Source organism: Sitodiplosis mosellana, unplaced genomic scaffold (assembly GCF_009176505.1).
Source record: "Sitodiplosis mosellana isolate CC-2019 unplaced genomic scaffold, AAFC_SMos_1.0 Smas_scaffold_3530, whole genome shotgun sequence".
Classification (NCBI taxonomy): domain Eukaryota; kingdom Metazoa; phylum Arthropoda; class Insecta; order Diptera; family Cecidomyiidae; genus Sitodiplosis; species Sitodiplosis mosellana.
This window is the reverse complement of record NW_022598772.1, coordinates 3,935-24,855: the sequence shown is the minus strand read 5'-3', so window position 1 is coordinate 24,855 and position 20,921 is coordinate 3,935. Positions and strand designations below refer to the sequence as shown.

Sequence of the window (20,921 nt, the reverse complement as noted above, 5' to 3'; positions counted from 1 at the left end):
TGTGATAAACACCTATTTCAATTTTATTATTAACTCGCGTTAGTTCAAGGTCAAAAAAGGCAAGTTTGCTATCTTTCTCTCTTTCCACCGTGAAATTAATTGAATCGAAGCGACTGTTTAACGTATTCAACACATTTTCCACTTCATCGCGTTTCACAATTGCAAATATGTCGTCAACATAACTCAGCCACACTCTTGGAAGGAGATTTTCTTTTTTCAAATTGGTTTCGAAGGCGGACATGAACACTTCAGAAATCAATGGCCTGATCGGATTGCCCATGTTCGTTCCTTTCTCTACTTTGTAGAATTTTTCACGAAATTCAAAGTAATTATTATGATCCATACAGGTTTTTGCTACCATTCTGCAAACTTGTTTCTCTTTTTCTTTGAGATTCGTTGCTTCCAAATAGTCTCTCAATTCACCTAGTGCTTCTTTAATCGGAATACTTGGGAACAATGATTCAACATCGAATGAAATCATTATTTCATCCTCTTCCAACGTTACACACTTCTTTTCTTACATTGTCACATTCACGTATCATTTTTAGCAAAGGAGATTTTTTAGTTAATATATGAATCATGAAGTTTTAGTGGAAATTAGACTTTACTCGTAATATAATTCCCTGATCATTATTATGATGTAGATTAAAGTACCAACCGTTATTAGTGCTCGGTAATTTGTTCGGACTGTGAAAATTATATCTGTAGTATAATAAATTGAAATCGAATAAACAAATGATGAAACGAATTACATATAGTGTGGTGCAAAAGTTTTAATACGACTATAAAATGCAGCATCTACATGGCGCTGTTATTATTTTAAGGAAAATAGTAAAATGACATATGCATTATAACACTTGTACTTCATATATATGGCCTATTGAAATTTTGACCGAATGAAAGATTTTAAAGACAAAATTTGGCCCAATAACAAGAAACTCCATTATTTCTCAGTGAAATCTGGCGCCAACAGCTATATATCTTACTATTTGTCGACAGGAATTGTGTATAGTTTCCAGTTGTTGATTTGACCGGCCTATGGTCATTTTTGGCCATTGAAAATGAAAATGGCGTCCAAAATTGAATTCATAAACAGGCGGACAGATCAAACAGTTATATATAGCAGTGGAAAGGTCTCAAAAAGTGGATGCAATTTTTAGTATGAAATATCAAAATCGGCTGGCATTTGACCAAGATATTGAGGTAGAATGAAACGGCCCATATCTATATAAAGCTCACATACATAATATTGATATCCATTTTTCTGAACCAAGTTGAACGAAAATTTACCGCCCTCTTGATATTTATTGTATTTTATTGGTAATTGGTCCCAATCCAGATTACTGCAAACTGCAAGAAGAAAATGAAATGAACACTCCTTTTTCGAGTGGTTTTCTAAGTATCTCCAATATTTACTAGAAATAAGCAGAGTTGACCATAAAACACACGCTCTCATAGTAAATTATCTCTCGTTTGAATAGATCGACACAGTGGTGGTAACGTCTGCCGTTGAATTGGATATTGTAAAATAATTCATTGCAATGCGGGAACAACTGAAATGAAAAGATCAAGAAATAAAATCGTAAGAAAAACATTTGAAATAGATAGTAGAGAAATGATTGTAAACCAGTTGCTTTATCGTTTCGATATCCACACCACAGGTACTGTTGGTCGTATTACATGCATTCAATTCTTCGAATATCTCGCCTCTGTCAGGTACATGATACGCATAGGCATAGCTCATGAGATGATGATAAAAGTCTTCACTGAAAATGTCACGGGATAAATTTTCCATCTGATATTCATAAACAGTAATCAACCTATTGAGATACTATAGCTATATTGGTATACTAGGTGAGTTATTTATTATGCGAACGCTCAAACGGTTACCGGAAATGTACGCGTAAATACCCACACTCGAGTGTATTGTAAAGGCTAATGCAAATTGAATCATGAAATTTGTCATCTAGTAGCCATTGCATGTCTATGGATTACTGAATCAGTGCGTACATTAAAAGTAGTCGTTTGAGCATTTGCATAACAAGTAACTCATTTTAGCATACTTTTGAGATAATTTCGCCCAAAAATAGTTGAAATCGCAACTCAATAGAACACAACTGCTGTAAAAATGGGTAGATGGAGTTAGACGTTTCAATAACGTCATGTTCTCGTTGTGATTCTTTCTTGAATCATGATTCAAGAATATCGAATAGCTCATTGCCTTTTTATTGCCGATGGTGCCTCTCACACCTCTTTTATATAGATTTATTCATATAAAGTGGTAAATGTGGCTTCCTCGAAGACTCTAAGAAGATTCATGTAAGTATCGCAAATATTCGATTTAAAAATCGACTAAACTGAAAATGCATGAAATTATGACACGTACAGTAAAACGAAATTCCTTACGACTGAAAACGAAACAAATTATTTGAAAACATGTCTTTAATTCGAGCTTCTTGCGTCAATTCTCGCATTTTGTTATTTTGACAGGTGCAAATGTTTGGATATGTAACATATCCAGATCCACGTGTAACATATCCAAACATTTGCACCTGTCAAAATAACAAAATGCGAGAATTGACGCAAGAAGCTCGAATTAAAGACATGTTTTCAAATAATTTGTTTTAGATTTCAGTCGTAAGGAATTTCGTTTTGCTGTACGTGTCATAATGATGACAAGTTTGCAACATCTAATTTTTGACTATAAATGAGGCACCAAAATTGTGAAAATTTAGTTATTGTTCAAGTGATTTGACTATAAACATGTCTAAGCAATTGATGGGTGAGTCTCTTCTTAGCTCTTCTTTCCATAATTTTTTTTAAATTTTCATTTTTGACAATACTTGAGATTTCAGTCACTCATTGTCTTTTAATCAATATTTTCTCTCCGCTTAGTTTGTTTGGTTCTGGTTGCGGTTTTGGGAGACCAATTCATGGTAACTTACAATTTTTTCTGTATCTTTTTTTGCATGGGATCGACAAGAATTACCTGGTTTGAATAACAATATTGAATTTGTGAAGAATAGTTTTTAAATCCATATCCAACAATGACAATTTACTTGTTAAAGTCTAAGCGTTGATTTCTCTTTTCTTTTTGAAAAAAAAAGAGAACACAATTTCTTGGGGGAAAAGCAATTTTCTTCATTCAAATTTCGTTCAAATTTCTATGTATTCAATTCACTAATTCGTTTGATCGATTTTTAAAATGGTACAAAATCAAAAACGGTTAGTGTGCGTTCGATTTGACACTATTGGCATTTATCTCTCAAATGGTTCGCACGAACCTCATGTAATTCGAATCACTTTGTATTCCATTGCACACTTATCAAAGTCAAACGTTAAAAAGTATGTATGAGTAGGTAACGTGTGTAAGAATCAGAGATGGTTGATCGTTTACCGCAAGTGTATGTAAATGTGTATCGGTATATACTTAAACGTTTACCTTTGCGTTGAACGCGCGGAGCACATGCGTCAACTCATATTTTAGTGAGAGCGGACGCTTTATTTAACGCAAAGGTAAATCAATGTAAATATACCGTACTGTACCGAGTACAGTAAATTCAACGAATTGATATACATTTACTTCATCTCTGGTAAGAATACACAATTTGAACACACGAATGAAGCGTTCAAACGTGTTAGACGGCCAATACTAAGCGAGCTGCTGAGCTATGTACGGTTTTGTTTTGTTCCGACATTTAATTTTTGCAAATACTTTTTTTTTGGGTCGAAAATCCAATTAATTTTTCATTTCAATTTTGTTATTCCAAACTAATATTCTTTATTTGTTTCTTTTTAATTTTCAACATGAAGCAAAGTGAAGGTGCACCAGGTAAGATTGAAGCTCCATTTCTTTTTAAAGTTTCATTCTCACCATTCCATAACAATAATGCACCATTTGATGTGTGAAGTCATTTTCCATATGATCTAGCAAAGTATCCAGGCCAAATTAACCAGAACTCAATTCAATTCATGATAAATTCGTTGTAAATATTTATTAAAAAATGTTTGACGTTAGATGTTCCCAGGATTCAATTCATTGAATCCAGAACTATACGGTCATCATGTAATACAGAGATTACTTTTGCGTACCCAAGTATTTGTGTTGTTTTTTTGTTTTTTTCTTCGTTATTCTTTATCTTTTTGGCCAACAAAAACTTTGTATCAATATTTTGTGTAACATAAAAAAGAACAGTTTTTGAAAAACCATATTTCTATTAGTAATATATAATAAAGAAAAAATTCCCAAAAGTGGAAATTGCGTAATATTGTGAAATTGAGCCAATGCGCGTAGTTACTACGTGTATATGACCACACAATGTGAATACCGGGAGGCTGAAAATGTAAGCTCTTCTTCATTATGTTACACAAAATTTTGTTTAAAAAATTTTTTTGCCAAAAAGCTAGAGTAGAACGAAAAAACAACAAAAATACTCGGGTGCGCTAAAGTCTTATCTGATGTAATATCACTATGTTAAAACATGTAACATTCATTTGACGTATCATTCGACTATAACAACGCATTGAATATTTCAATTTTCACATCAGAGACAAAAATCCACGAAATTGTAACATAAATCCAGAAGCCTTATGTAGAGCTTTCTGAAATGTAAACATCGTTATATCAAGAGACACACACACCAACGATTTTTATCAAATCTGCCACCCAAGGTCTAAATAATGTGTATTTGTGTACAGCATCGCCATACACACATATTTGAGTCAAACACACTAGATTCAGTGCATTGCAGCGGTGCCTTACAGCACGATGTACCCATCAACAACGAATACACGATATACTTGCTTGATAAGCAGAACAGAGCATACAATATTCAGGGCGCAATTCAATCGTCATCGTACGGCATTTCTGGCGTTTATATTCAGAAAAAAATCTGCTATGGTTTTTGACATAGGAATTGAAGAGGTCCTCTGAATAACTGAACACTCATTTCCCTATCAATTTAGACAAAAGTGTGGAAAAGTTCATATCGCGGATATAAGACATTTGATTTCGATTCACTTCACTCATCTATATTTTTTTTTCATTTTTTCCAAATGATAAACGCGAAAAAGAACGGCCAGCTCTTCATACCAATGCTGCGTATGGTAATTTTGAATATTCATTTTCACTAAATAAGAAATTGGTTTGATCTTTTTCATTGATCGGTGTTATTTTTCAGGTCACTTGGATGTCGTTGAAGTTCTCATCAAGAAAGGAGCCAAAGTTGATTTAGAAGATGACGATAATCGGACACCTCTTCATCATGCTGCTACGAATAGTAATTTTGAATATTTTCACTTAATGAGAGAAAGACTTGATTAACATTGATCGATGTGATTTTTCAGATCACATGAAGGTTGTCGAATTTCTCATCAAGAAAAAAGCTAAAGTTGATCCTTTAGACTGTATTAAGCGGACACCTCTTCATTATGCTGCCATGAAGGGTAATGTTGAATATTCATTTTCGGTAAATAAGAGAATGGTTTGATTTTTTTCATTGATCTGTGCTATTTTTCAGGTCACTTGGATGTCGTTAAATTTCTCATCACGAATGGAGCTAATCTTGATTTAGGAGACCTCAATGATCAGACACCTCTTCATCATGCTGCTACGAATAGTAATTTTGAATATTTTCACTTAATGAGAGAAAGACTCGATTAACATTGATCGATGTTATTTTTCAGATCACATGGAGGTTGTCGAATTTCTCATCAGGAAAGGAGCTAAAGTTGATCCTATAGACAAACAAAAGCGGACACCTCTTCATCATGCTGCCATGAAGGGTAATGTTGAATATTCATTTTCGGTAAATAAGAGAATGGTTTGATTTTTTTCATTGATCTGTGCTATTTTTCAGGTCTCGAGGATGTCGCTAAAAAAATTATCACGATGGCTCCTTTTTATCAAGTTGATCCTATAGACTGTATTAAGCGGACACCTCTTCATTATGCTGCCATGAAGGGTAATGTTGAATATTCATTTTCGGTAAATAAGAGAATGGTTTGATTTTTTTCATTGATCTATGCTATTTTTCAGGTCTCAAGGATGTCGCTGAAATAATCATCACAAAAGGAGTTAATCTTGATTCAAGAGACTCCCATGATCGGACACCTCTTCATCATGCTGCTATGAATGGTAATTTTGAATATTTTCACTTAATGATAGAAAGACTTGATTAGCATTGATCGATGTTATTTTTCAGATCACATGGAGGTTGTCAAATTGCTCATCGCAAATAAAGCTGAAGTTGATCCTAGAGACGGTTATAAGCGGACACCTCTTCATTATGCTACTGAGAATGGTAATTTTGAATATTTATTTCCACAAAATGAGTAAATAATCTAGTCTTTCTCATTGGTCGATATTATCCTCCAGGCAACTCACAGATCGTTCAAATCCTTGTCGAAAATGGAGCACTTCTTACATTTAAAGATAATCAAAATCAGACACCTTATCAAATTGCTTCAAAAAGTAATGTTGAATATTTTTGTTTAGAAAAGAATGTGATTCAAACTATATTATTTTTCAGATAACAAGAAGGAGTTGGCTGCCTATCTTGAGTTGGCTGTCTATCTTAAGGAAGGAAAAAAAAGCCAAAAATGAAATCAATTGAAAAATCACATTTTTTCCTTTGAGTTCCGTATTCGATTGTCATGTAGAATATTAACCCGCAGGCGAGCAAGCTAAATCACTTAAGACCGAAGTGGACCCATAATTTTATGGCTATAAAATTGAAAAAAAAAATGCAATATATTTTCAAAGAAGAGACTGTGATGGAAGCTAGAAAGATGCATCTCTCAAACGTGCCATATGCCGATAAAATTGAATGAAACCCAACAGAGATATAATACTCTGATTTTTTTGTCTAAATTTTGTGGTGTTCAAGTAGTACAATTTGACATATTAAGAGCTGAATTTTTAGTACATATACACCTCCATAGCTCCACTGATACTGAACTAATTTTGTTAAAGCATGCCACATTTAAAAGATGCATCTTTCCACTTCCCCACTATATACTACTTTTTATGATACATTGCTTTTTACACCGAAAATATTATCAATTCTGGTAGAGAAATGGCTATTTTTTTGCGGCTTTTGACATTTGACAAAAATTCAAATGAATACATGTCTCTGTAACTTTTCTAAGGTTCATCCAATTTCATTGGTATATTGCGCATTGAAATGGTTTTCGGAATAATACTACTTTGGTTGATATATTATGTATTCCCAATTTTACAACCATAAAGCAATGGGCCCATTTTGGTCCAATTTGCCCGCTTGTGTCCAGAAAATATATTTAGCTCCACGGAGCACCATCTAATGATCGATGTTCAGTTTTTTTTGGCTGTAATACATGGAAAGGATCAAAGAGTACAATGCAGTACCTTTTCCGCACAATAATCTGGTTTTTATATATTTATTTATTGAAAAACCATCCTCTCGGACCACAACGGAGCCACTTGCCAGGTCGAAAGTTAATTTCAATATGTTTTTGTCAAACTTTAACCATATCAATATTGCTGCTTGGTTCGACTATATCGGTTATGATGGGAAAAGTTAATAAATCATATACGAATGCTAAGCAAAAAGCTGTAAACTTCCGAATACACTCATAATTTCAAGGAAAACCTCAACTGTTTTATTTCAAAACCTTAAGTGTTCAGACACTCAAGGAAGTTCTAAATAAAAAATTGATATAAAATCAATAAAACCAAAGAATTAATATTGGAATGAAGAAGGGAGCCTAAATTATCTGTTAACATATGTTGGATACGTTATAAATATTTGTTTTACTATTATGCTAATTATTAATTTCAATTATTAGAGTCATAATTTCAATATTATCTTCTTTATAATAACACTCAATTTTTGAATGTCTATTATCTTTGATATAAAATCACAATAAGTAAAAGGCCAATTGACGGAATTTCATTGAAAAGTTCTTTTTTTAGAATACAAGAGGTGAACAAAGAAACGCAAAAGGAAAATTCCACGGTGCATGTCTTGGTGAAATGTCATGATCAATGAATGAACTCTCTGATTGGAAAAAGAGCATTTAAGTTCGTTAAACTTAAAGCGCTTTGACCAAAGCGCGGAATTTACGAACAACGGCGATTGTGACGCTACACATTGCACAAGCAATTACCAGAAAATCCCAAATCTGTATATATGTTTATATGGTTTTCTATAACATGTAGTATAATATTCTTGTGCCCAAATTTGTGCCACTCGTGTTATTCAACTGTCATTATTCAACTGCCGAGCACTAGCCTCGATTTTAATGCGGCTGATAACAAAACTGCTTTTGAACGGGGTAACAGTATTTTTCGATTTGAACTAACGGAACGTCCGATACAACCGAAGTGTGGAATGATATACGAACTCGATAACGCTCAATACGGATATGCTCAAGAATAGCCCAAGTAACCCACCAACAACGGCCATAAAATCGGTAAACGTGTATACAACCGATCGCTTCAACGATACTATTTCATAATGATTGAAGAAGATCGGTAACGATGACAATTTTTTCCTAGAATTTTGGATTAAATTTATCTGTTATGTACGGTCATTGGTCAAATTTATCAAATGCGGTAAATTGGAATGGCTCAAAAATTGAACCTCAAATTACGAGGAAACCAAACTGGTACACATCGTATTCGACCTTGGGACACTGTAGGACACCCAAAGTACAACAGATATAAACATATCTCAACCCTGAAATCTGAAGTCGGCGGCAGTTTGGGTATACATCCGAAATAAGTACCTAAACTTGAGTACAAGCGATTTTAATTTTGAATTCACACACACAATTTTTTGCGAATAGGGAAAAACAAACAAGAAATCCATGGGTGTGAATTCGAAAAGAAAAACAATCGCTTGTACTCGATTTTGAGTACTTGTTTTCGTGTGTGTGTGCTTAGCTTTTATTCCATCCAAATTTTCAAAATTGCATTCTAACAAATATGACATTTTTAAGTGGACACTATTCTTTCAATTAAAATAAAATGAAATCAAAAGATTTCTTTCTTTCAATATGACTATGACTATATTGCATCGTAAGTCTTTTGTATAATTTTACAAAGCACTGGATTTTCCATATTTTCACGTAGAAATCGTTTGTATTCGATTATTGTGTTTGCCAAATATAAATCGATAGGTGGGTTGGTGGCTATTTCCATGTTGCTTGCATATTCATCAGGACAGTGAGGATCATTGATAGTTTCATAGGATGTCTTTATATTGTTGATTAAAATCCGTCCTTTTTCGTTAAATCCCTTGTATGTCCCGGTCATATGAGTTATAAGTCCCGTAGTTTTACACACTCTGCCATTTCGTCCATTTCTCCCATTCATTCCATTCCGTTGTATCTTGTTCGGAAGATTACTTCTGTTTTTCCCAGTTTGAATGAATTCATAGTAGCCAGACTCACCACCACGGCCACCTGTTTGTTAATAGTATTTACTTAATATCAACCCAACATCAGTGTAATATTTCAACTTACCAGCACCTCCAGTACCAGTCACACCACAGCAGTGTCCAGAAAATATTGCCTGTGTCAATTTAACCTCTTTCTCAAGAAGATGTGTTAGTTTTGAATTCAAATATGGTGCATTCCATTCGTCAAACTCTCTATTGTATGGTCCACTTTCGAACCTAATAAATTCAATCCAACTATCTAATGGATAACGTTTGTAAAACATTCGGTATTTGGGGTCATCAGACGGTTGTTCTTTGTACACAACTTCAACGTCTTGATTGCCGGTGCCATCTTGACCATTTCCACCGTTACCACCAATTAGCTCCACCGTCAATGATTCACCATTGAACACTTCATTCGCCACACCGAAAAAATTACCCGAGTTCATTCCCGGATTGCCTGGTTTACCTGCCGTTCCATTCGTTCGCGATGGTATTGTCTGAGACGATCCATCAAATCCATTCAAATAAAATGTAGAAGACTTTACGATGGTCCATATGTTTGCCAAAATATAGAATTTTACGTTTTCAAATCCATTCAAATATAAATCACTGTCAACATAAAATCGATCGACGACAAACACATTTATTGTCTTCAGAGTCTTGATCGATTGACATTTTGAAAATCGAAGATCCGAACTCCTCACAAAGTTAGCTTTGATCGTTATCATCTCATCGGTGCAGTGGTATTTTGGCGGTGATTTTATCGTTGTCTTTATGATTTCATTGATCTCATTCAATCGTGATGGTGTTGATTCAAACTCAAACCTACTCATAAGTCGACGTGTAAATTCGTTGAAAATTTCCGATGATGAAAGAACTTTAGGGTTTCTCAATTTATTACAATCCGATAATTCGACCACATTGTATGCGCTCAAATTTGTCTGTATTTCGTAACTCGCTAGGAATTCATAAAATTGTGACAGAAATGAATACCAATTATATTCCAAATACAGAAAGGTGATTGTATTCGATGAATTTGCAATCCAACTATCAGTTGGCACAATGAGTTCGGTTTTCGAAATTGAAATTAAGTCGTTTAGATGTGATTCCAACTGTTCAGTACGATTGAGCTCAATTTCATCTATTGATGTCATCTTGAAGGTGTGAATTAAAGAGGAAAATTGCTGCATTCGTTGCTCCAGTGTGGTTTCATTAGCAATCGATTCAATGACGTCTCTTCCTCGTTGTAGTATATTAAGCTTACTATAGAAGACCGTTCGATTGAGTTTTTCTCGAATTTCTGCCAATAAGCGTGCGTCCGTTTCGGATAGAGCAGTTGAAATTTTCTGAATCGTTCTTCGCGCTTCACTAATTAGATCGCTTTGTACTTCGTCCTCGCGTTTTTCAAAAAAATTATTGAATTGATCCAAATATGATTTATAATCAATTCTCGGTGAATGGATTGCTTCTGACACGTTTAAACTATTGATGTTTGCATTTTCCAGTAGTGATTCAAAAATATTTAAATTTTTTCCATTTTGCTCAATTCGAGTGAATTCCTCAACATCATCCGTACGTAGATCGAACCCTTCAATAAGCCCATGCAAATGATCAGTGAGATTTTTCAGTAAAACATCATTATTCCGTCTAAGATATTGTGATCGCAATCGCATACCTTCCAATGCAATACATTGAAATTTTTTTCTAAAATTGGCCTTTGAACTAATCCTTTCACGCAACTTCTTTTGCAACTGATTGATGAGATGCTGTACTGTCGTGGGAGTATTATCAATCAGTTGTTCAATCATACTTTTAACACTTAGCCGAGCATCCGCTGATAATGGAGCGCCAAAATCATCCGGTTGAATATGCGTATACGATATGTGGTCATGTACCGATTTCAGTATGGAATGACGACCGGAGATAAGTTTTGGAATTTTACTCAATGGCCCTGTATTGTCTGGACGCCAAAATATTGATATTTTCGGATAATCTTCGTTTGGCCTCTTCAACAAAGCATCGATCAAAAGAACTTTTTTCTCGTTCATTCCTTTTTCGAGTAAAACTGTGCGATGTTCGCTCATGAATTGGGCTGACGTATTCTTTACACTATCTTCAAAAATTTCAACATAACGCCTTCCTCGCATTTTAAGTGACGGAACCTTAGTCACCACCACCGAAACGCTATTCTCAAACGGTTTAACAGTTTTGAGTAATTGAGTTGCATGCGATAATAATTCATCAAAATCACTACGACTATGACCTCTGGTAACTGAGTCATAATCAACGACTAGCACTAGTTTTACACTTGATGCACTCTCAATAACACTTCGAATCAAAAATGTTGTCGCAATTTCTATCGTTTCGTTGCGTGTGCTATGGAAACCAGGGCAGTCGTACCACACATTTTGCTTTTCATCTACGCTCATCTCCGGTATAAATGTTTGCGATACAGTTGACGATCGAATGGTGCCACTTTCCAAATCTAATCCGTCTTCAATTTCAAAATCGATAAAATTGGGATTTTCTGGTTCTTTCGAAATCATTTTGCTGTAATCACCGGTCACATAATGAACCAGAGTGGATTTTCCACTACCGGTATTTCCAATCACCAATATTATGTTCGAATTATTTGTTAGTTTTAATTTTGCCTGAGATTCATTTACGAATTGTAGAGTATTTGCAGCGGAATCGATGTCGTTATCGCTGGAAATGCCGAAAAGTCCAACGCAGAGCAAGAATGAATAAATCAAAAACTTGCTCATTTCGGACGTAGTTCTATATTTATACTGATGTAAGGAGGCGAACTGCAATGAATTATTTATTCGAATTGATTAAGATTCTGAGACAAAGTCAATAATTGATAACACAGCATCATACGAAAGAAACACGAAAAAATTGTAAAAAATGATTCAATTACTTTCTAAAAGTTGCAAACATACGTTTACCGATGGCTCAGCATCTCAGCATTTCGTATCTACGGATATATCCGAGCATATCGACGACGCAAGTCACTGTATAAGTGGCGTTCGCTGATGTACACAGCTACATCGACTACACACAAACACTGCGCTCTCTCTTTGTGTGTAAAACACTCTGTTTGTGTGTAGTCGATGTAGCTATGTACATCAACGCACGCCACTTATACAGTGAATTGCGTCGTCGATATGCTCGGATATATCCGCAGATACGAAATGCTGAGCCATCGGTAAACGTATGTTTGAAAAGTTGATAGATTAAATCATGCATATTATATACACGATTCGCGTACATATGTATCTGATAACATTAGCTAACTATGTTCATGGATCGTGTCTCACATTATTTGCCCAGCGAAATGGACAACACATGTGTGTGATAATAAAAAAATATAACCCAATAATAAACAAATTGAGTTATCAATTACCCAACTAATCAGTCATATGCATACGAGCACATGAAAGACATTGAAATACAGTCACAATGACCTAGAGACCCTTATTAGTTTGGTGTGTGTCTTGATTATATACGGGAGAAGAGTTTACATCAGTCAGAAGTACAATCAAATAAAAACTTATGAGTTTTTTTGTGAGTTTGAAAAAGCTTCGACGTGCGAGCTATGGGCATTTATCTCTTGCAAATTAAGTGCTAATTATAAACATTCGCTGTGATTCCTTTTATGGAAAACCCCATGATCATTCGCCAATCTTCGAATGTGCTTCTGAAAGGCTCTCGGAAATTTGTGCCTAGAACGTCAAAGCAATTGACATTTCAACCTAGGTGATTTCCGAGAGCCTTCAATTTTTTCGACATTTTCCAAGTTCAAACATTAAAGTCAATCATGTTTTTACTCACCTGAAATCGAATTTTCATATCAAAAATTTAACTCGGGCTTTAATTACCAAATGAAAGAAGTTTCTAAAGAACCGATTTTGTACTATCAAATAACCAATTTGGTATTAGCGCCAACGACATTGGCCCATCCAATATTAAATATTCTTTCAAAAAATGATGACAAACATCCTTTGGAGTTCAAGACTATACAAATATTTATCGACGATGTATCAAACAAAACATTGGATTGCGTTCATTTATTCGTTTAAAAGTTCTATTTATTTCGAAACCTGGATTATAATCAACAAATTCTTACAAAAATATATTATAGTGAAAATAAAATGAGCAATTATGGTGAAAAAGTGATGTTGAAGTGTGAACAGGTGATAAAAGTGAATAACCTCGTGCTGTATTGTGACTATGTCTGTGCATTAAACTATGATTAAATCCACTTCAATCTCGATAAAAAATATTATTCTCCAGTTAGATTCAATGGTAAAGATCGTTCAATATCCCTCTGCGGCGATTGCCACTTTACCTATTAAATTACTGCAAAGTCTGCCAATACAATTCCACCTCAAAGTTTGAAACCACCATGAGTTTTGAATTTGAAAGCCAATTGAAAATCTGTGCTAATGAAATATTTTAAAGACAAAATTTGACCGGCCTTTGGCCATTCTATTCTCTATTATAGCTTTTAAATGTAATGAATTGTTTGGGAATCACATAAATTACAATAACTGATTAAGATTATTTCTCGATAGATGTGCACAATAAATATCAATGACAAATTGAATTTCGTCCGACCAAGGTAAGTGTGCATAATTGTTGAGAAATTTCTCGCAATGATCTAAAACTTCACTGGATTGGTCTTCGGTGTAACCATTTTCGAGTACAAATATGTAATGAACATCAGATGTGATGGTATTGTGATCAACAATTTCACCGACTGAATTGCAACGTTCACAGTTACAAATAAAGTTCCATTTCGATTTGCAGATTTCTTGTCGTTGTTCCAGTGAATGCTTTTGTTTTCCCAAATAGCTAATAAACAGTTGATCACCTTTCTTCACTGGTCGAATGGTCACTAAGTGTTGTTTTCCATCAAAAAATTGCATCACATTCGGGGTACAAGAGTGGTTAAACATTGAAAAAATTGCACCAACTGATTGATATGAATTGTTTCCGTGTGCATTGTTTAAAATCACCAAAAAATGATGTGCAACCAAATGCGCTAAAAATCGTTGCTTTTCTTTCGAATCGAAGAGGGCGGCTATTTTTGGGATTTTCATCAAATCTATATAAATTTTATACACCAGCAAAATATCGTCAGCATGAAGTAGCGATTTGCTGAGATTAAAAAAGAAATGATACTTTGACTTTGAATCGAGCAATGACATCGGTTGTTTTTCTACATCACATAAAATACTTTCAATGAATTCCATCAATTGATCAATGCTGCCAAATGTATCGATGGCCAAAAATATCGCTTGTCCTTGAAATTTGATTTCGCAATCAAATAAATTGAAATTTGTGCCACATTCCCATTTGTGTGCCGTATTTTTTGCCATGCATTTATTGCTGCAAAACACCGTTGTGGCACAGCTTTGACACGGTATCAGGTTGGTATTCATTTGAAGACACTCCGAACAATACATCCATGGATTGTCTTTTCGCACTCCAATAAAACTCTCTTCGGCCAACACGATTTTTCCACACGGAATGTCACACTTGGCTACAAAATATCGTCCAAATTCTGGACTATTCTTTAGTTCCAGCACATTTGCAATGCTTGGGAAATTCGTATCTGCTTCATAGCTTAATTTTGGAAGATTTTCCAACGGTTTTTTAACAATCAATTTTTCACATTCGCTTTTACGTTGGTCCATCTCCGTTAATTGATCTTCACTTACGTTCGCATTTTTAGCAAGTTGAATATCAATCAGAGCTTCTTCGTACTTTTCCATATGGAAAAAACAAGCCGATCTATGGGCATATGCCAATGCAACGTTTTTCGATCCATTTTCAGCATAACACAAACTTTGATTATAGAAATCCATTGCCTTGGACCACTTTTTCAACTGAAATTGTTCATTGCCACGATCACGAAAACGAATTGATTTCTCATTATTTTTCGCACAAGTCGAATTGAGGTTGGTACATCCCGGGTTGACCGTTAGAAAAGCCACTTTTCGGTTATTTAACTCTGCAAATAGATCAATGTACTGAACCCTCGACTGGGTTTTCTCTTTCTTCCACAAATTCTGCATCATCAAATTCCAAAACTGTTTTACCTACAAATTTGAAATCAAAATGCCTTTATTCAACTTCAGATTCTATTGAAAATAAATTCACCGAAATTACCTTTCTAACGTCTCGAACCTAAACGTATCAACTGTTTGAGCGCCAAACGTAGTATGACAATTTATTAATAGAATATTTGTCGTACGCATATATGTTCAATATGTCAATGTGCCAAGAAGTTTTTCAAGCGTAGCGAGAGATATAGCGACTAATAGCCAGCGAAACACAAGAAAAACAACAAAACTAATGAGCTTTGGTACTTTTCATATGAGCCATAATGTGATCTATTGAGCTGGTTTTAATTAAATTTTCGATGGAAAGATTTTCGACAAAAATTGCAAGAAAAAAAATTAAAACGAAAAAGATTTGATATTTTAACTCGTTTGAACTATACTGAGCAACGTCATTTTGTTTCTCAATTGATTTGCATCATTCGTCTTCAGTTCCACAGCCCAAAAGTTCACTTTTTTTTCTTCAATAAATCACAGTATATCAACGATCATCCGAATTTTGAACAGTTCAAATGAACTGAAAACCGACAATAATATTCAACATTTTATTTCATCGTCTATAGACACTTCATCTGTACATTCCGAACACAACACGATCTGATTTGTTGACTTTCGATTTTTGTAAACTAATTTCAATTTATTTTTAACATTGCCATCTGTTCGCTTCACTTCATTTTGCGTTGGTTCTACTTTTCTGCTGCTCATCGATTTTCAAATGATCGTGTCCTATGAAAAACCAAATTAATTTCTGCATCAAAGACTTTTCGATTAATTTCATGATTTCTTCAATGCGATTAACTCACCATTTTTCAAATATTGACCTTGTTTAAATTGATCAATTGGCATGATTGAAAATATCCGTAGTGACGTTGTGCATTTAATTTGGAACGATCTTCTTTTCCGGCTAATGTAAAACGGCACACTGACGAAATTGGCACCGTTGCACAAATGTAAACAATGATATTTTGAGATGTCAATGTCAAAGTGACAATTTAATGCGGAGCGGTGTGATGCGGCGCTTTGCGTTATTTCCCTAGGCATTTGTTCCGTTTGTTTGTATTTCAGGACAGATTTGAAATTGAAGAAGTTCGTTTGATGAAATTAATACTTTTACTGTTTATATCAGGTGGAATACAAATGAGCCACTTTTCGATTGAAAAAAGTTTAACGAAGTGCCAAGGTATTTGGTAATAAAAATATATCTTTCGAATATTCTAGAAGGTTTTTATCAACGTTTCAAATGAAATAAAAGACATTTCGCATGACGTTGAGTTTCAAATTTAGTATTTCTTAGCATACGGTTTCTCTCTACAAACGTTCTCTTTTTATCATTATAAGGAATGTAACGGGTACTAATTTCGTTATTTTTTCTTCCTCACGGCTCAAAAATTTGAATTTTCCAATTCCAAAACAGATTTTAGCTTTATAGTTTGTGACTAACTACAAATTAGAAAGAAAACATTATTACAAATACGATGCTAGAGAATTTTCATTTCAATACATATTATGGTGTACCGTATCGGCTTATGTGCTAGCGTTGCATTTATTATAGAAGATTAGTAGCTGTGAATGCACGTAAAAATTGGGTATTTACTCGCTAGTAGTGTGTTGGCTTCGAACTTTCGTTCCAAAAAAATTTTGTGGTGAAAAATGTACCAAAAATGGCAAGATTTGTATAGTACTCTTAATTAAATTGATCTGGTTTTTCCCTAGGCATTTATAAGTCCCCGTGAATGCCAACCGCACTAAAAAATAAGCGTTTGCACTTAAATCTGCGCTTATTCATATACTCTGTACATTGATTGCTTACACACAACCAAACTAACGCACATTCCACTTTGTATCATTTGCAGCAACGAAAACAGTGAGTACATAAAAGCAATTATAACGAAAACAATGGCTACTAAATCACAATGATATTGTGCATTGTCCACTGTCTTCGTTGCTGCGAATGATACAAAGTGGAATGTGCGTTAGTTCGGTTGTGTGTAAGAAATCAATGTAATAGGAATAAGCGCAGATTTAAGTGCAGAAGCTTATTTTCAAATGTGGCTGGCGTTCACGGGACTCTTTGTACATTTGTCTATGCTTTCATTTCCGTTGTGTCCAGAAGTGCTCTTCAAAACACCTGAAATTACTTTTCAAACGATACGCAAGGAATGAAACACAACGAACGGACAACAAGAGACTGGTGAAATACGAAGAATGGAATAATACATAAATGATTGTAATCAAATATAATAATTTATTAACGAAAAATTAAAGTGAAAAGGTGAAAGAATCTCGTGTTGTATTTCAACATTTAAACATGAATTTTTATTACTTCCTAGTGATGAAATACTTCACATATTCAATAATTCCTTACATTCTTATGCATTGAAAAGGGTACTTCATTGTTTATTCATTGCTTTGATTGTGTTAATTGAAAGATTATAGGCATTTTCCGGGTTGATTGTCATGATGAAATGCTTGAATTTCCATTGACGAATTATTCAATATTGGCGAAGCGTAGAACAATGAATTCGACAATGTTCAATAAACATTGTTCAATGCTGAAACGCACAACAATAAGAAATACTCAAGAGAAAAAATACTATTAAATATTAGCGAACGCATAGCGTGAGCGGTACGTACACCGCAGAAATGAAGAGTATTTTTTTCTCTTGAGTAAAAACGAACTGGAACAAATGGCCTAGAAACAAATGAGCGTGTATTTATATTTATGGATTTCTCGACCTATTTTGTAAAAAAGAAAATATCTTGTGGATAGCTTGAATAGTTCTTAAAATTCGGATGATTCTTTTTGATCCTAGCACAGTTGTTGCAAATGTTCTGTGAGTTTGAATCGTATTGTGTAGCTACACTTTTCCAACCACGATTTTGACCGACGGATATGATTTTAATGGCATTCCGATCGGATGATGTTACACTGTTCGATGTCCAAACTGTGCAAAACAGGCGAACGGTAGAGAAATAAATGAATTCAATGATGCTGAATGCCGATACACCCAAGAATAAACCCAACAGCCCGCCACAAACGGATAGAAAATCGCTCCATTGATATCTATCCGATTTTTGTATCGAGGTTATTGAATAATCTTTGAAGGAGATAGACACGTCGGATGGTTCAACACTGAAATAATTTTGAAAATAAAAATGACACATTATCTATGCGGTGCTATGAACGGTGAAGAAAAATTGATCGGTTATTCATAAAACCACCAATGTTTTTGTTACTCTTAAAAGTCGTTTTTTTTTTCTTTTATTAAATTAAATGGACATCGTCGGAATCTCATACCCACTCAGACTGTCCAATGAAAAATTGTACGCTTTGTATTTCTGCATCAAATCGATTTTAACTCGATCTATTTCTGCATCATATGTGATTGATGTGCAAGCGGGTAAACAGTAGCAGTCCTTTCGAAATGACTTGGCATTTTCATCGGTCAGACCGTCGATAGTATCTTCATCGAAGAGTGCTTTTTCGGCTTCGGTGTAGCATTTAACTTTTGTTGCACCACAAATTTGACCATATCGCTCTCCTATGATAAGAAAATAAAGAAACATGAAAGAAGACGATAAGAACGAATAACTAATATTAAAAACACACAATATCCAATTAATTCAGGCTTTGAATTTTTTCTTTCTTCAAATGTTCATACTTGGCATGGAAAATTTAACGCATCCACATTGGACTTTTGTATAATTTGCAAGACACTCTGTTTCGCAATTACTCTGGGTATAAAGTTTGAAAAAGCGTAAATGACGTTCAGTGTTGAAGAAACAATTTCGTTGATTGGGAGTATACAATCGTAATCCATCTGAAGTGATCATAACTGTGGGTTTTATCGATATTATAGCCTCTCTTGAACGTGGCAATCGAAATACATTGCGTGACATTTTACCGACTTCTCCGGGCGTGTGTAAAATGACTTTGAATCCCTGGCTCGTACCATGACACAAATATTCCAGGTCCTAAGGTCAATGTCAAGATCGTTCGATAAAGAACTATCATTTTTACATGGCCATTCTTGGCAATTTTGATATCAATTTACCCGTTCGTAGGATCGCAAGTAAGTGACTAAAGCACCACCCCGTTTTGCATTGAATATACGAAATGGGTAGCTTTTCTTGTTTACTGTATCATCGTATCCATTTTCGAGGCTCCACTGCGATACATTCGGGTTGTTTTTTACGATCATCAATTCAGGCGCCATTCTATGAAATTAAAGTATTTTCAGTTCACAAATGGGATGTTTCAAGAGGTTCAACGAATTTTAGCTGTACGAAAAATGGGTTTAAATTGTGTAGACTGACTGAGTGGAAAAAAGCTAAAACTTACTCTTCAGTATAAATCTCTTGTGAATTCAATGCATTAAAACTGAAGCAAAGGCCATCATCGGTTAAAACTGGGGCAAAAACGCTGGCGCAAGGAATCAACTCATGTTGCCATTCACAATAGAAAAAAGTGTCATTCAGTGCTGGAGCAGTGTCTTTAATCAATTCGTAAATCGATTCATTTGCATATTTGCTTTGATAATACCCAAAATCAGCATCTTGAATGTGGCAGATGTGAAGTAAGGCTTCCATTCGACTCAACCTGAAAGAAGTATGTACAGTCGGCTTATGCGATTTCTAATCTAAGAAAAAGAAGGAAGGAAAGGAGAACAAGGAAAAAACGAAACAAAAATCTTACTCGATATCGGTCAAGTTGGGTTTCTCAGTTTTCAACATATGATATGCACGAAACACATCCAACTTTGTTAAGCTCGCTTTCGTTATTGGGCAAATCGTCACGGTTGGAAATGGAACGGCTGAAATATGCATCATCTCCGAAAAGTTAATCACAACTGGGCTATGCTTCCATTTTGACCAAATACTATGTATGGAACAGGCACAAAACCACACCGATAGGCCAAATGAAATAGCCCAAAAAATCCTGCGAGAATCAGATTTAAGATGCAAGTTTGAATGTCAAACCAGTGATATTTGAACTCTAGTTAAACTATTTATTAATTCAAGGAAAATTCAAGTGAAATTTTAAAGAATACCTTTCAATCCAATGTCGCTTGCGATCGGTGAAATATCGCACGCCATGTATAGTGGTATTTTCGCAGAATTCATTGATAAATAGTTCAAACCCCTGAAATCGTCTCGGTTTCTTCAAAAATATAGTAATGAGTATAGTGGTGCTATTTTCACAATTTTTCCTTATTTAAACGCTCAATTACCTTGGTGCATTTCGTTGGAATCATATTTGAGCAACTTACTTGAATTTTCGTCTTCATTGTAACCATTTCACTTGATAAACTCGAACATTTTATGTATTCAACTTTGCCCGTTCAAAGTTCCGAAGAAACTATAAGGA

General features: G+C 34.6%; 4 protein-coding genes across 6 annotated transcripts; 1 reads left to right on the top strand and 3 right to left on the bottom strand.

Annotated features, from left to right (window-relative positions):
• The first annotated feature begins 2,672 nt into the window (after positions 1 to 2,672).
• Positions 2,673 to 7,453, top strand: LOC129571848 (ankyrin repeat, PH and SEC7 domain containing protein secG-like). Its single transcript, XM_055451718.1, has 13 exons — positions 2,673 to 2,782; positions 2,896 to 2,936; positions 3,814 to 3,832; positions 5,074 to 5,106; positions 5,181 to 5,279; positions 5,347 to 5,445; positions 5,520 to 5,618; positions 5,686 to 5,784; positions 5,859 to 5,963; positions 6,038 to 6,136; positions 6,204 to 6,302; positions 6,377 to 6,472; positions 6,531 to 7,453. Exons 1-13 carry the CDS (start codon positions 2,764 to 2,766, stop codon positions 6,602 to 6,604), a joined length of 981 nt encoding a protein of 326 aa, XP_055307693.1. The 5' UTR covers positions 2,673 to 2,763; the 3' UTR covers positions 6,605 to 7,453.
• A 1,290-nt stretch (positions 7,454 to 8,743) lies between these two features.
• On the bottom strand, positions 8,744 to 12,215 carry LOC129571849 (uncharacterized). Of its 2 annotated transcripts, XM_055451720.1 has the most exons (3): positions 11,101 to 12,215; positions 9,508 to 11,013; positions 8,860 to 9,447 (listed from the first exon to the last, which is right to left on the bottom strand). In XM_055451720.1, the coding sequence occupies exons 1-3, from the start codon at positions 12,188 to 12,190 to the stop codon at positions 9,050 to 9,052; spliced, it is 2,994 nt and encodes a 997-aa protein (XP_055307695.1). In that variant the 5' UTR covers positions 12,191 to 12,215; the 3' UTR covers positions 8,860 to 9,049. The 2 variants fall into 2 exon arrangements, with proteins under 2 accessions (XP_055307694.1, XP_055307695.1); XM_055451719.1 differs by having other exon boundaries at positions 8,744 to 9,447; positions 9,508 to 12,195.
• Positions 12,216 to 13,493: 1,278 nt separating this feature from the next.
• Positions 13,494 to 16,489, bottom strand: LOC129571846 (SET and MYND domain-containing protein 4-like). Of its 2 annotated transcripts, none has more exons than XM_055451715.1 (3): positions 16,357 to 16,489; positions 15,603 to 16,279; positions 13,494 to 15,532 (listed from the first exon to the last, which is right to left on the bottom strand). In XM_055451715.1, exon 3 carries the CDS (start codon positions 15,509 to 15,511, stop codon positions 13,970 to 13,972), a length of 1,542 nt encoding a protein of 513 aa, XP_055307690.1. In that variant the 5' UTR covers positions 15,512 to 15,532; positions 15,603 to 16,279; positions 16,357 to 16,489; the 3' UTR covers positions 13,494 to 13,969. The 2 variants fall into 2 exon arrangements, with proteins under 2 accessions (XP_055307690.1, XP_055307691.1); XM_055451716.1 differs by having other exon boundaries at positions 13,494 to 15,444.
• Positions 16,490 to 18,260: 1,771 nt separating this feature from the next.
• LOC129571847 (pickpocket protein 28-like) lies at positions 18,261 to 20,380 on the bottom strand. The gene is made up of 6 exons (XM_055451717.1): positions 20,250 to 20,380; positions 19,896 to 20,153; positions 19,609 to 19,771; positions 19,288 to 19,528; positions 18,852 to 19,095; positions 18,261 to 18,686 (listed from the first exon to the last, which is right to left on the bottom strand). The coding sequence occupies exons 1-6, from the start codon at positions 20,378 to 20,380 to the stop codon at positions 18,290 to 18,292; spliced, it is 1,434 nt and encodes a 477-aa protein (XP_055307692.1). The 3' UTR covers positions 18,261 to 18,289.
• Positions 20,381 to 20,921: the final 541 nt, after the last annotated feature.